Source organism: Tiliqua scincoides, chromosome 1 (genome assembly GCF_035046505.1).
Source record: "Tiliqua scincoides isolate rTilSci1 chromosome 1, rTilSci1.hap2, whole genome shotgun sequence".
Classification (NCBI taxonomy): Eukaryota; Metazoa; Chordata; class Lepidosauria; order Squamata; family Scincidae; genus Tiliqua; species Tiliqua scincoides.
In genome coordinates this window covers 21,742,681-21,757,048 of record NC_089821.1, presented here as the reverse complement: position 1 = coordinate 21,757,048, position 14,368 = coordinate 21,742,681, and the positions used below count along the sequence as shown (strand labels likewise).

The 14,368-nt window shown below is 42.2% G+C and overlaps 1 protein-coding gene across 7 annotated transcripts in view; it reads left to right on the top strand.

The window, feature by feature from the left end:
• The window catches only part of GPHN (gephyrin), a 464,667-nt gene that overhangs the window by 439,124 nt on the left and 11,175 nt on the right, over positions 1-14,368 (top strand). For all 7 annotated transcript variants that reach the window (XM_066612401.1, XM_066612402.1, XM_066612400.1 and 4 more), the window contains 4 exons: positions 5,187-5,274; positions 8,336-8,409; positions 13,129-13,193; positions 13,512-13,615. In XM_066612401.1, the coding sequence (XP_066468498.1) occupies positions 5,187-5,274; positions 8,336-8,409; positions 13,129-13,193; positions 13,512-13,615 (331 nt within the window). The remainder of the gene's footprint in view (positions 1-5,186; positions 5,275-8,335; positions 8,410-13,128; positions 13,194-13,511; positions 13,616-14,368) is intronic.

Here is a 14,368-nt window from a genome sequence, read left to right as displayed (position 1 = left end):
ATGAATCTTTTTCGAGAATAGATGTGATCTGGATGTCTAAAGAGTTAACCTTAATAACTAAGAGTGTAGATATACTGCCTAAGCAGAATTCTGATCATAATCCAATGATATGGAAGGCAGCAACGAAGGTTAGAAAGAAGATATGGAGAATTAATGAAGACTTATTAACAAAGCAGAAAAATGTTGAATATTAACAGACTGAGACCAAACCATTCAAGCTAATATGGACAATGATGTAGAAATTAGGAAGGTTTGGGATGCATATAAGGCTGTGATAAGAGGAAACCTAATAAGTTTAAATAGTTGGGACAAAAAAGAAAAAGAATTTAAGTATAAAGACATTCAGGAGAAAATTAAGCAAAAAGAAAAAGATTTAAAGAGAAGGCCAGGGAAAAAGTCTATATTAAGAGAAATAAAGATTCTACAAGAACAACTAAATGCATTAGCATTAAAAGAAATGGAATGGAATTTGAAAAGACTCCAACAAAAATCTTTTGAAGGAGGAAATAAACCAGGGAAGTATTTGGCATGGCAATTGAAGAAAAGAAAAGAGAAAAAAATTGTTACGAAGATCTGTCAAGATGGTAAAGATATAGTGGATCATCATGGAATAAAAAGAGAGTTTTACAAATATTATGCCAAATTATATGGAAAGCAAAAAATAGACAAGGTGGCAATTGAGACATATCTGTCAAAGCTGGCTGTGCCAAAGATAAAGGAAGAAATGAAAGACAGATTAAACGATAAGATTACACAAATGGAGATATTGAAAGCCATACAAGATACCAAGCTGGGAAAATCTCCTGGCCCAGATGGCCTAACGACAAAATTTTATAAAGCTTTAAAATTAGACCTGGTGGTCATGTTAGAGAGTCTTTTGAATGAGATTTTAAAAACGGGATCTATTCCAGACACATGGAGAGAAGCAAATATTTCCTTAATACCAAAAGAGGCGCAAGACTTAACAAATGTTAAGAACTATATGTATCTACACATGTATCTGCTTTCAAAGGACATAGTCCTAATTAATGTTCTAGCTAGGGATGGGCAAACATTTTGGCAAGAGGGCCACATTATCTCTCTGACACTGCCTGGGGCCAAGAAAAAGAATTAATTTACATTTCAAACTCAAACAATTTACATAAGTGAATACATTAGAGACAGAACTTATTTGAATGAATGAATTTTACTGAGCTTACTTATAATACACAAATACTACACAAGTATATATTTATAATACACAAATATACACAAGTATAGTTATTATATTATAATAAGGTATGTAGAACCACATGAGAACTATGAAGTGTTTGCCACACACCTCTTGCACATTTAGAATATATAGGCCAAGCCAGAAACACATGGAGACATTTGTTCAGAGGCAGTGGGGAGTGGGGTGAAAATAATGCCCAGGGAAAAGCAGAAAACACATGAAGACGATAAAAGACCTTGCTCTAACTCAGCCCGCAGCTTGCATCTGATGGTGACAACCGGCAGTCACAGGCCTGCACGGGCTCCAATAGTCTCTGATGAGCCAGAAGCTCATTGGAGACTTGGGGCTCCTTGCGGGCTGGATTGGGGGTCCCTGAGAGCCGCAAATGGCCCCTGGACCAGGGTTTACCGACCCCTGTTCTAGCCATTCATCACTTCCAGTTGGAACCTCCATTATTTTCTGACGACTCATGAGACTGTCTTTCAAACCATGGTGCTATTGTGGGAAGTCGTCTTTAAGACTCTATTCTTGGGAACCGTGACATCAGTGAAAAGGATTTTCAAGGTCTTTAGCTCTGCTGTTTCCATCTTGAAAAAGTGTGGGCTTCACAATATAAAGCAGATTTTTTTTCTGCTGCCAATACTTGCAAAGAGCTCTGCTGTAGGAAGAACTTGCTTTCTACCAGGGTGTCTGCATTTGGCTTACAGTTCTGGGTGTGTTCCAGTGTTTAGAATGCCCTCTTCTTTCTCCTGAAGAAAAAAGGAATTCGTGATTGCAAATTCCTATTCTTGGGAGATACAGAACGGCTTTCCCTGCTTCACAGTGGCATAGCTAAGGGGTCTGCACCCAGCAGCAAATAAACAGAAGTGCCTTTCTAAGGCCTCCATCAGGCCTTCTGAAACCTTCCGAGGCTTGGGGGGCTGCACATGGCCTCCCCAAGCTTCAAAAGGCCTCTGATCTGCACACCCCAAGGTGTGGTACCTGGGGCAGTTGACCCCCCCGCCCCGGGGTCAACTACTATACTTTACTCTAGTAGTTGTATTTTGGAGCTGCTCATTCTTCCGGATAGTAGGCTACATGTGGAAGGTGATAGTTAGGGGCTTTCTGTGCTGAAATTGCATTTCTCCCTCCTTGTTGCTGTTTGTTATTAGTTCCTAACTTAGTCTTCAAGGTATATTAACTTGCATGTTGACATGAGTGGAGTGTTCTGTCTCTTCTGCAATTTGAAAGTGAGCTTCCAGATTCTGTTCTTTCCCTGTGTAGGGAAGAAGGGAGTCCCTCAGCAGCAGAGGAGTTGTTTGCAAGCTGGCATTGACTTCTTTTCAGATGGGAGGAGAGATTTCAGGATATTTAGAATGCCCTTCTGTATCTCTTCAGTACAGGAATTTATGATAAGAAGTGCCCTGAAGTCTTTTTTTCCCCTGACAGAACAAATATTTCTTTCACCACTATTTTAAATAAATGCAGAATGGGGCCAAAGGATGACTACAGAGCACAAGGAATAGTGACTCAATATAAGCCATACTCATCTGTTCCATCTGTCACCAGAATTGTATTATGTTCTGTAGCAGGGGTGCCCAAATCCTGGCCTGGGGGCCATTTGCAGCCCTCAGGGACCCCCAATCCAACCCACAGGGGGCCCTCAGTCTCCAATGAGCCTCTGGCCTTCCAGAGACTTGCTGAACCCCGTGCTGGCCCAGCGCGACTATTCTCAATGTGAGGGTCGACCACACGGGCTGAGAGCTCCCTCCGCTGCTTGCTGTTTCTTGTCTATGAAGCAGCAGTGGCAGCAAAGCAAAGGCCGGTCTTGCTTTGCGCAAAGTCTTTAATAGGCCTTGAGCTATCACAAGACCTTCATTCATTTATATAAGTTCCACCTCTAATATAGTCATTTGTGTAAATTTATGTAAATTTATTCAAATTTTAAATGTAAATTATTTCTTTTTTCCCAGCCCCCAGCACAGTGTCAGAGAGATGATGTGGCCCTCTTGCCAAAAAGTCTGGACACTCCTATTCTGTACAGTAATCACTAGCACTGCTGTGTGTAAACCGACAGTTGAAGGTGATGCAGGGGATCCAGAGTGACAGCAAACGTTTAAGAGGCTTATTTCCACTTAATTGTTTCATTTCACAAGACAGCAAGCTGTGATGGTGATTTCTCTAATTATGAAGATAGCTGTAGCTGTGATGAACAAAATAGAATACAGACTTGTCTCAATACAATAAAATTGAAGTTGAATATCATTCCCGCCTGAACATCAACACATTTCCATCACATCAGTAGATGGTCCCAGTCCTGTCGTCTGTAATTGCAACATTAGCAGTAACATTGTTGACATCAATAATGGTAGTTTCTGTAATGTTACACCAACATAGGGGATGGGGTGGGTGAGCATAGGATTCAGTGTAAGTCCATTTCACCCGTAACAGGCAGGGATGGGCAAGGTTTATCTGATCATCCACAAATACAAATGATGTTCTGGCTTGTCAGATGCTCTCGTCTTTTTTCCATCTGTCCTCAGTTTAGCTGTGGCATGGCATTTGAAGCAAAAGGCAAATTTAACACCTCCTCTGTGTGAATGGGCCCAAATCCTAATCAACTTTTCAGCACTGGCATAGTGGTGCCAATTACATGTGCGCTGCATCCTACAGTTCAGTGGCACTCACAGAGGCCTCCTCAAAGTAAGGGAATGTTTGTTCCCTTACCTCGGAGTTGCATTGTCCTTATGTCAGTGCTGGAAAGTGGGTTAGGATTGCGCCCTTAATCTTGTAAATATTCCTTGTCTGCTAATGTGAGGGAAAGTGTAATGGCTGCTAGTGTTTGCTCTGTATAACCCAAATTGCATGATGACTGCAAATGTTGCATTAGCTTTTGATGCCCATTGCATTATATGGTCATATGGGAGAGATACATTTAATCTGGAGGTGCCAAAACCATGGAAGAGAGTGGCAATTTCTGTTGTTATAGGTCACTATTCTTTACAAAACACCTTCACCAGTTCACAGTGTGTAGATTTTGGAGTGCATTTATTGTCTTGGATCACCCCCCCCCCCTCTCAAAGTCAATTTCTGGATTCCAGCATTTCATTATAACAGATATTGTTCCAATTCCAAATTTCAGTTTTTGGTATTGACCTAGGAATGTCTCTGCTAGGATAGAAGCCCAGAACTTTGTGACCAGCTAAACATGTCCTGCTGCAGCTAGATGTTGCACTGGTATAGGAGTGAGAGCCCATAGATATCAGCAGAACCAGGAAGGCAATGAAGTTTAAGTTGGGCTATCTTCTAAGCTTAACAGTTTGTATTTCTAAACCATAAAATGAGCTGAAACAATTTGCTTTTTGATGTTTATAATGAATAGTTGAGAATTAGAGATTAAGAAAAATGTTAGAGAATATTGAGTTTTCATTCTTTCTGAACGATACAAGGTAAATGATGATTATTTCTTCCCTGACTCCTTATCCTAAAGCTCATCAGTCTAAATCTTCCAATGTGATATCTTAGGGCCCAATCCTATCCAATTTTGCAGTGCTGGTGCTGCTGTGCCAATGGGGTATGCACTGTTTCCTGTGATGGAGAGGCAGTCACAGAGGCCTCCTTAAGGTATAGGAACATTTATTCCCTTATTGGCGCTGCATTGAGGTTGCACTGGTGCTGGAAAATTGGATAGGATTGAGCCCTCCAACAGTACATTAAATGTTGACTGTACTCAGTATCAACCTAGGTTAGCTTACTGCACATAAAAGAGGTTCCTCATACATTCAAATAGCATATCTTATACATAGGCAAACATACATTTTGCATTACTGCTATTCCTTGTTAGTCATACTCTTGAAAAATATGTCCTGCCTACTTAGAAGTAAAAAAAAATGGTGTAGCATTTCTGAGCAGAGATGTATTTATATTCACCTATGAAGTACATAGAATTTAGAACCTAATGATCATTAATCTGTTTGTTTTGATTCTCCTGCAGTCCAGATGATTTACTTAATGCCTTGAATGAGGGAATCAGCCGCGCTGATGTCATCATCACATCAGGGGGTGTGTCCATGGGGGAAAAGGTATGTGCAAAGAATTCTGCTGGATTGAAGCAGAAAGGAGAGACCTGAACTAAAACCAAGGAAGCAAAACATAGGAAGGATCTGAACCAAATTCAGTTTGCCTATTGAATTGGAGAAACCTTTTTTCCCAGCCCTATTTAAATTGTTACGGCTACAGATTTTGACATGGAGCTCAGAAATCCCAAAATACCTCTGAGCTTTCCCCAGCATGGCTGGATGCTCTCTGCACTCACGTTTAAGCACCCCCCATCCCTACAGTGACTCCATAGGGTGACAGGGGAAGCTGAAAGAGGCTCAGCAAACGTAGAGGCACCTAGGTCTTGGTCCACTCCCAATGGCTTCAGCACTACACTCTAGCTTGGAGGCTTCCCTGCACCTGTGCCCTTTCTGACCTGGTCAGGTGTTTTACCACCACCTCACCCTCCATTTCACACTACTCAGGGCACTCTAAATCATTCAAAAACCCACTTGGAAATCACCATTTCCCATGGAACAATTGCACATTTAGATGTGGGTTTCCATGTAGGTTTCCTTGTCTATGAGTTTTTCCCCATGGAATAAGCCAAGCACCTTTCTCACTTCTTAATCTGTAAATTCCTAATCTTCTAATCTAACTCACATGGTTATTGATATTTGGAAGTTTTCAGGCCTCGGAGGAGCTGAAATGGCTCCCTAGACTGTCTCCCAGCAGAGCCCTCTTTTGCCAAAGCTCATCCTCCTCTTGCTTTCAGCTCCCAAGTGCAGCTGTCTCCTTCCCTTTGCTTGTGGCACATAGGAGAGACAGAAGCAAAACTGGCTTTGGCTTGATCTGGTTTGTGAATCTGGTTGAAATCTTGGGGAGAAGAGAGCAGAGGCAAGGGAAGCTCCCATCTCTTCCTTTTGGGACAGCTAAGAGCAGGGGTGTCAAACATAAGGCCCGGGGGCCGGATGCTTTTTATCTGACCCTGAGCCTCTCAGCTGCTGAACACTGCTGAGGTTCTTATGAGGTGTTACTGCTGAAAGGACAGCCCACATGAAAATTGGGCTCTCCCATATCTTGAAATATGATCAGGATTTGTGTATTTTCTCTTCTGTCTTTTGCAGCTAATGAGTTCTTAAGTGAGAAAAAGTGCTTATTTTTGGTTATAACCTGTTTAATGACATCACTTCCTGCCTAATGACATCACCTCCAGCCCTCAGCAGGCATGATGAATGCTGTTTGCCCCTCTGTATGAAATGAGTTTGACACCCCTGGCTAAGAGTGAGCAAGAAAAGGTATAGGACACAAGCAACTCCCTTCACACTGAGGGGTGGCAAACTAATGAGACTCCCCTCCTCCAACCCATCACAAACAAAGCCCCTCATCAGCACTTCTCTTCCTGCTGCAGTTAGAAGGAGAAGAGGCAAAAGGTGCTGTAGGGCCATGGATCCCACCATCAAAGAGAACCAAGAAGGAGACACCTTTTTCCCCCATGCAGCATGGGTTGCCTTGCCACTCTGCATTCCATGACACAATCCTATGCATGCCAACTCAGAAGTCCCATTGTGTTTTGGGGGGAGGGTCACTCTCAGGAAAGTGTGTAGAGGATAACAGCCCAGGCAGAGAGGCAATGGCAGGTACCTTTTAACACCAGACAGGCAGAGGCACCTCTCCACCCACTGCATTCAATGGCACAATCCTATGCATGCCTACTCAGAAGGGAATCCCATTGCATCCAGTGAGGCTTACTCCCAGGAAAGTGTGTATAGGATAGCAGCCCAAGTCACATAGTCAATGGGCTAGTGTGACTGAAGCAGTGGGGTGCAAACGAGAGCAACATTTTAGGGCACGATCAGTAAAAAAACAGTAAACAAAAAACACAGCAAATCCAATTGTGATGCAGGGCGGGACCTGGAAGTTTACTGCCTCAAAAGGGCAAATCCCCATTCCTTTCAGCAGGCAAACCCTGCTGGGATGCATGCAGGCACAGGAGGTCTGCCGAAAGATGATTGGCAGTGCTGGATGAGGGACTAGTGTGGCTTTTCCACAAACAAATCCCCAGATTGGAGTGGTTGCAAATACAAGTGTGAGTGGAACACAGACCGATATTCCCATGAGGAAAATGTTACACTTGGAGTGAACCTTTCTGAAGGCAGAGGATGGTGGGGAGTCTCATCCAGGCAGAGAAGCCCATGTGCTTCTGCATATATGGGAACTATAGATAAATCATACACTTCTGCCATATCTTCCTTTTTGGTAAACTTTTCATTTTAGTTTTATTTTGTTACAGCTTTTAGATTCCTTGGTACCATATGCATTAAAAGCATTTATAGGATCCTAAGAGTAAATAGCAGCATTATCTCCCGTTCTGCAAAGCTACTCTCGCTCCCCATCCCAATCTATTATGTAAAGAAGGAACTTTGTTCTACTTGCCTGAGTATTGGACAGGGACAGTAGTATCACTAGAGTTTGGGTCACCCAGTGTGGGAGGCCACATGTCACGCCCATGATAGCCCTCCTCCCATGCAGTAGGTGGAGCAATGCCCTGGGCAGTGGGCATCGTGATGCTCCATTGCCCTGCTTCCTGCTGGGTTTTTTGTTATAACATTTGATAAAATAGAGATATTTCAACACTGTTTGTTTCATTGCATTCTGCCTGAAAATATGCATCGAGTGATATATAACATGCTGGTATTATTTGAAAATACCAAGATTTAAAAAATTTTGGCCGGTAGTGGTGTCACCCTCCCCCCTGTGCATGTCAGCTGGTGCAGCCCACTCTCCCCCTAGTGACACCACTGCACAGGAATGTGCTTGTGATGTAGTTCTACACTTTCAGTTATTATTTTGAAAGGCCTTTGCTTTTCAAACATGAAATAACTTTGGAAAAGTGTCCCTTAGTTTTAATAAAGTGGCATTGTTATCCAAGTAATTTGTGGATTCCCGTCAGTACACCCAAACAGAAGATTACTCATATCAAAGTGTGGATATGTAACACTTCTAGGACTGGTTAGGATTTCATCCTGCGTATGCCTTTATTAATAGCTTTTAATGCTTGGGTGTGATAAATCCCTTGTAAAACTCTTTAATTTTTTTGAATAGGACTATCTTAAACAGGTGCTGGACATTGATCTTCATGCTCAAATTCACTTTGGCAGGGTTTTTATGAAGCCAGGGTAAGTAATATTTTCCTAGTTAGAGTTGGTCTGGACATACTACCAAGCAGTATTGGATGGCTTTATGCTCACTATTGCTAAATATGCAAAATGAAGTTGGATCTTTTTCCACAGATCCATTATTACCACTCTACTATTCAACTGCAAGAATTGTTGAATAGTTAAGTTCAGGTAGAACTTATGTATTAGCGTCCTCCAAAACTCCCCTGTGTTGTTGCTGACGTAGCTCTGAGGAGCTGCTGGGGGCATGTCTGAGCTAGGATGGGGACTTGGGATTCAGCTTCGCCCCATCTCGCCCTGATCCCCTTCCCTTTTTTGCTTCTCTGCGGGCAAAGTTTTGCCAGCAGTCAGTCTACACAGTACTTCTGGTGGCTTGTGGCTTTCCGGCTGCTGCACCAATGGCCATGTAGCTGCCACCATCAAAGGGGCTGTCACGATTGTAGAGCTGTCTTTATGCTGGTGTACTTGGTGGTACACTGGTATTTCAAGAGAATGCAGTGCCTGTTGTAAGAGCATCGTATGGTATATTTCCTTCTTACAAGCAGCAGCCACAGAAGTGGAGAACGGGCAGGAAAATGCTTAATTAATATCATGTCAGATGTTTAAGTATTTTCAGGGTGAAGGGACAAGGAAGAGATACATCTAGTTCTGACCTTTTATACCATACCCTGAGACTAGTTGGTAATACATAAATATTAGATACTGACAGAAACACCTGTCAAGAATAACCTAAAGCCTGATCAGTAAGATCATGGTAATGTGTTTGCCACTAAAACCCTGCTTTGCTTATTTGAATCTTGATATTGCTGCTGTGATATCTTCCAGCAGCAACCTTGTGGTAACATAAGTAAGTGGACATCATATAGTAAATCCAAATCCAGATGACAACCTTAGTGCTAGTTGTATATATTATGGCTATAACATAAAGCCTCAAGCAAACAGAGGGAGATTTTCAGACTTAGTTATAATGAATCAGGTTACATCTAATCAATTCAGCTTAAGGTTGAAAGGAAAGACTAAATTAGAGATTCACCCAGCTTTTTCCTTTTGCTAAGCACCTACCACCACCATCATTTAGAGCTTAAGCCCCCCCCCAACAATTCCTCAAAACTGAGGAAAATGCCAAACATGCATAGCCAATTTTTTTTTGCTTTCTATTTCTGTAAGAACATAAGAACCATATGTTCAGGCCATAGGCCCATCTAGTCCAGCTTCCTGTATCTCACAGTAGCCCGCCAAATGCCCCAGGGAGCACACCACATAACAAGAGACCTCATTCTGGTGCCCTCCCTTGCATCTGGCATTCTGACATAGCCCATTTCTAAAATCAGGAGGTTGTACATGCACATCATGGCTTGTAACCTGTAATGGATTTTTCCTCAAAAAACTTGTCCAATCCCCTTTTAAAGGCGTCCAGGCCAGACGCCATCACCACATCCTGTGGCAAGGAGTTCCACAGACCAACCACACACTGAGTAAAGAAATATTTTCTTTTGTCTGTCCTAACTCTTCCAACACTCAATTTTAGTGAATGTCCCCTAGTTCTGGTGTTATGTGAGAGTGTAAAGTGCATGTCTCTATCCACTCTGTCCATCCCCTGCATAATTTTGTATGTCTCAGTCATGTCCCCCCTCAGGCACCTCTTTTCTAGGCTGAAGAGGCCTAGACGCCGTAGCCTTTCCTCATAAGGAAGGTGCCCCAGCCCCGAAATCATCTTAGTCGCTCTCTTTTGCACCTTTTCCATTTCCACTATGTCTTTTTTGAGATGCGGCAACCAGAACTGGACACAGTACTCCAGGTGTGGCCTTACCATCGATTTGTACAACGGCATTATAATATTAGCTGTTTTGTTCTCAATACCTTTTCTAATGATCCCAAGCATAGAATTGGCCTTCTTTACTGCCGCCGCACATTGAGTCGACACTTTCATCAACCTGTCCACCACCACCCCAAGATCTTGCCTATATGTGAAGTTTAGATTTTTTGCCCCAATGTGCATGACCTTACCCTTATCCATCTGCCATTTAGCTGCCCATTCTGCTAGTCTGGAGAGATCCTTCTGGAGCTCCTCACAATCACTTCTGGTCTTCATCACTCAGAAAGGTTTGGTGTTGTCTGCAAACTTTGCCACCTCACTACTCAACCCTGTCTCCAGGTCATTTATGAAGAGGTTGAAAAGCACCAGTCCCAGGACAGATCCTTGGAGCACACCCCTTTTTACTTCTCTCCATTGTGAAAATTGCCCATTGACACCCACTCTCTTTTTCCTGGTCTTCAACCAGTTCCCAATCATGAGAGGACCTGTCCTCTAATTCCCTGACTGTGGAGTTTTTTTTAGTAGCCTTTGGTGAGGGACCGTGTCGAACGCCTTCTGAAAGTCCAGATATATAATGTCTACAGGTTCTCCCGCATCCACATGCCTGTTGACCTCCTCCAGCATGCCAATAATAATAATAATTAATAAACAACTTTATTTCGATCCCGCCCTTCTCCCTAAAGGGACCCAGGGTGGCCTATGACCTCCAACATGCCTATGTTGTCTCCTCCTGCCACATATATGACATAAACCATTTTTCTGATTCTCAAGAATGGTCAGAATGTTGCAATTTCCCCAACCCTGTGGCACTATCAACCTTAACTTGGTTTTATACTACTTGAAATGATTTCTCAAAGAATCCTCAGAACTGTAGTTCTGTAGTTCAGAACTGTAAGGTGGAGACGAGTCTCTTTGAGACACCTCTGATAACCCCACCTGACCCAACCCCATAAGAAGGAATTACTTTTAGACCAGATTCAGTCTAAATGTGAACATATATCCTGTACATATCCACTGTAACTTGTGTACAAACCTGAACATTATGGGGGAAAGAAGAGGAGAAGATGTGAGGCTGCTTTTTTTAGTGGTGGCTGTGTACTTCGTGTCATGTCTAGTCCCAGCCTAAGACAAAGGTAGTCCTATCACAGTGAATAGTTTTAAACATTAAATATATGTCTGAATACGTAAAAGAACTGCAATGTCTGAGTTCATGCATAACATTAACATCTAAAGTAAGGAGTATTTTTAGGAGAAATGCACAATCCCCACTTAATGATTTTTTTAAGACACTGGAGACACAACTATCTCACGTGGTTTGCTTTCATATGATTAACATCTGAACCTACTTTACTGTTCTGTAGAGCATCTGTCAAAGTGCTGGTGCTAATAAATTGTAATAATTTCACTAGATTTATGGTATCACATTAACACAGGGCAAAGGTGACTGGAGAGAAGTGATATTAAAACACACACACACACACACACACACACACACACACACACACACAAATATCCAATATAGAAGATATCACAGTAAAAATCTGCTATACCATTTCTTTAATGAGAATAATAATTACATATATTAAACTAGAATATTCTTCCATTTAATTTAAGCTCATGACTTCAGCTGAAAAGCTGAATGTGCCTTTTCTTTCTCCCCCTTCTTTTTTGGTAGGGAGAATGTTCTTTATTAACAAACCTCAGATATTAAAAGGTAGAAATGTTTTTAATAAGCTAAAATGTTTAGGTAATACCACTTTTGAAATATTAAACAGTTTCCAAATAGCTGACACTTGAGCAGCAACTCTATGCATATTTACTAGGGAGTAAATTTCATTAAGCTTATTGGAATGTACTTTTGGATAGACATGCTTTGAATCAAGCTGTTGACATTATTGCTATGTTCTGATCATATAGTAAATGTCCACTGATTCCAGAAATTTAAGGGAGGTGTCTAAGCTGTGGTTGGTGGCTAAGATAAGGGCAGGGCCAGCCTTGCCATGCAGCAACTTGATACAGTTGGAGTGACACCCTTGGAGGAGTGGTGGAAGAGTCCCAGCTCATCTGTCCACCAACCTCTCCAAACTTCTGATCCACTGGGGACTTCAATAATCTTCTGACTTGCTCAGAGGAAGTCAGAAGTGGATTGCAACACCAACCTCCTCCTTCCTCCAGTGCTACTAGAGGAAAGAGAAACAAAACAAAACAAAAACTGCAATAGCTCCAAATCGCCTCTCCCCACCTACTTGGTGCCTATGAAGCACTTAGTGGGCAAGGAAAGATTATTTGCAGCCTGCCCCCTTCCTTATACTTGAGCACGATGTGCAGCCTATTTGTTGTACGCTGCTTCTGTTTGGCAGCAGGGGGTGCTGAGATTGCAGCATCCCCTGCTCCCCTTTGTTACAAAGAGACCCTATGCTCTACATACTCATCATAAGTAAAGGGAAGGAGGACAGGTGCATGCCTGATTTGCCTGTCCTTCCCCTCCCCTCATCCATGGGAGGGGTGCACAGGCATTTGACATGGGATTCCAGTGGCACAGTGGAAGGTGGCATAGTGAAAGTGAATTTATTATGGTGAAAATAAATCAGTGTGAGGTCTTTAAGATGCTAGCTCATTAGGGAATTTCATTCTGTTTTATTTTCTTCTCAATTATCAGAAAAAAAGGAAAGATCTTGAATGTATTAATAATTCAGTTTTCTTTGATTTCACCATGTTTTATGAGAACTGTTACACCTAACAATACTCCTAAAGTGTAGAAAGTGGCAAGAATTAAGAGAGCAAAAACTGTCCAGATAATAAACTGCATGATAAATAATACTCCAGTATGATAATTAATACATTTGTTTGACAGAGAAATCAAACTTTGGGTCATAATTGCAACAGATTGTTTTTCTTCCTAGTTTGCCAACAACCTTTGCAACATTGGATACTGATGGTGTAAGAAAAATAATCTTTGCACTCCCAGGTAAGATTGGTTAAACCAGAAATATAATTGTCCTTCATAGATAAACACAAACTCACAAAATAAATTGGAAGTCCTACAAAATGTACATATTGGATTCTCAAGTTCCTAAATGCAAAATCTTTGATAAGTTCATGCTGTATGCTGTTGCTTCTTCCATTTGCCATGGCTGATATAGGTGAAGAATTTCCGTAATGCCCAATTTATATAGTCTTGTAAGATGCTATACTAGCAGCATAAAAGGTTGGTTTTTTTTTAACCATTCCATTAAATATTTCAGAATTACTGATCTGTAATCTGCTGTTGTTTTTTGGTCTCCAGGAAATCCTGTGTCAGCTGTTGTTACCTGCAATCTCTTTGTTGTCCCAGCACTAAGGAAAATGCAGGGAATCCTGGATCCTCGTCCCACAATCATAAAAGCCAGGGTAAGAGTTCTTTTTTAAGTATAGGATACATCTGTGAAGTACTTAGTCTAGTCATGATGTCACATTACATATTGAAGAGATAAGAGATTCCCTGAGTCCAGCAGAGGGACTGTAATGATGAAAAAGGGGGAAGGAGTAAGTTGTGACCCAGTCCTTTAGTGGATTTTTATGCCCTGTACTAGTGTTCCAGCAGCATAAGTCCTTTATGGGTGATGCAAAAGGCAACACACTGTATTGCGGAGCTGGGCCATTGCCACAAACAGTGCGGGCTACAGCTCTGTGCCAACAGATTCTGCAGGAGGCAGTTAGAGAGGAGCCAGAACGAGGGAGAGAATGGGAGGAGACCAAGGCAGAATGGGGATGGAATGAGGCTTGGAAATGGGTGGTATCAGTGACAGCTGCACAGCCAATTTCCTATTCTCCTTCCAGACCATGTGTGAAGCTTCCCTACTACTTGGGGCCCTGGGTGTTAGGGGGACTGGGACCCTACAGGCCCCCCTCCCTGGGGCTAGCTGAGACAGGAAATTACCAGGAGTTCCCTGCCTGTTAACAATGAGACAAGTATGTTTCATCCAAAGCTTTTGTTGAACTGTATCAGTTGATAGATCGGTATCAGAAAAAGAAACACACAATTGGGGTTCCCAGCAGTTTCCCTCCAACATGGCTGCTGTGCCATTGCAAGTTACCCAACAGACAACCAGGTTACAAGGACCAGTGAGGTCAGGCTGCACTAGCTCTTTCACTATCTACCGT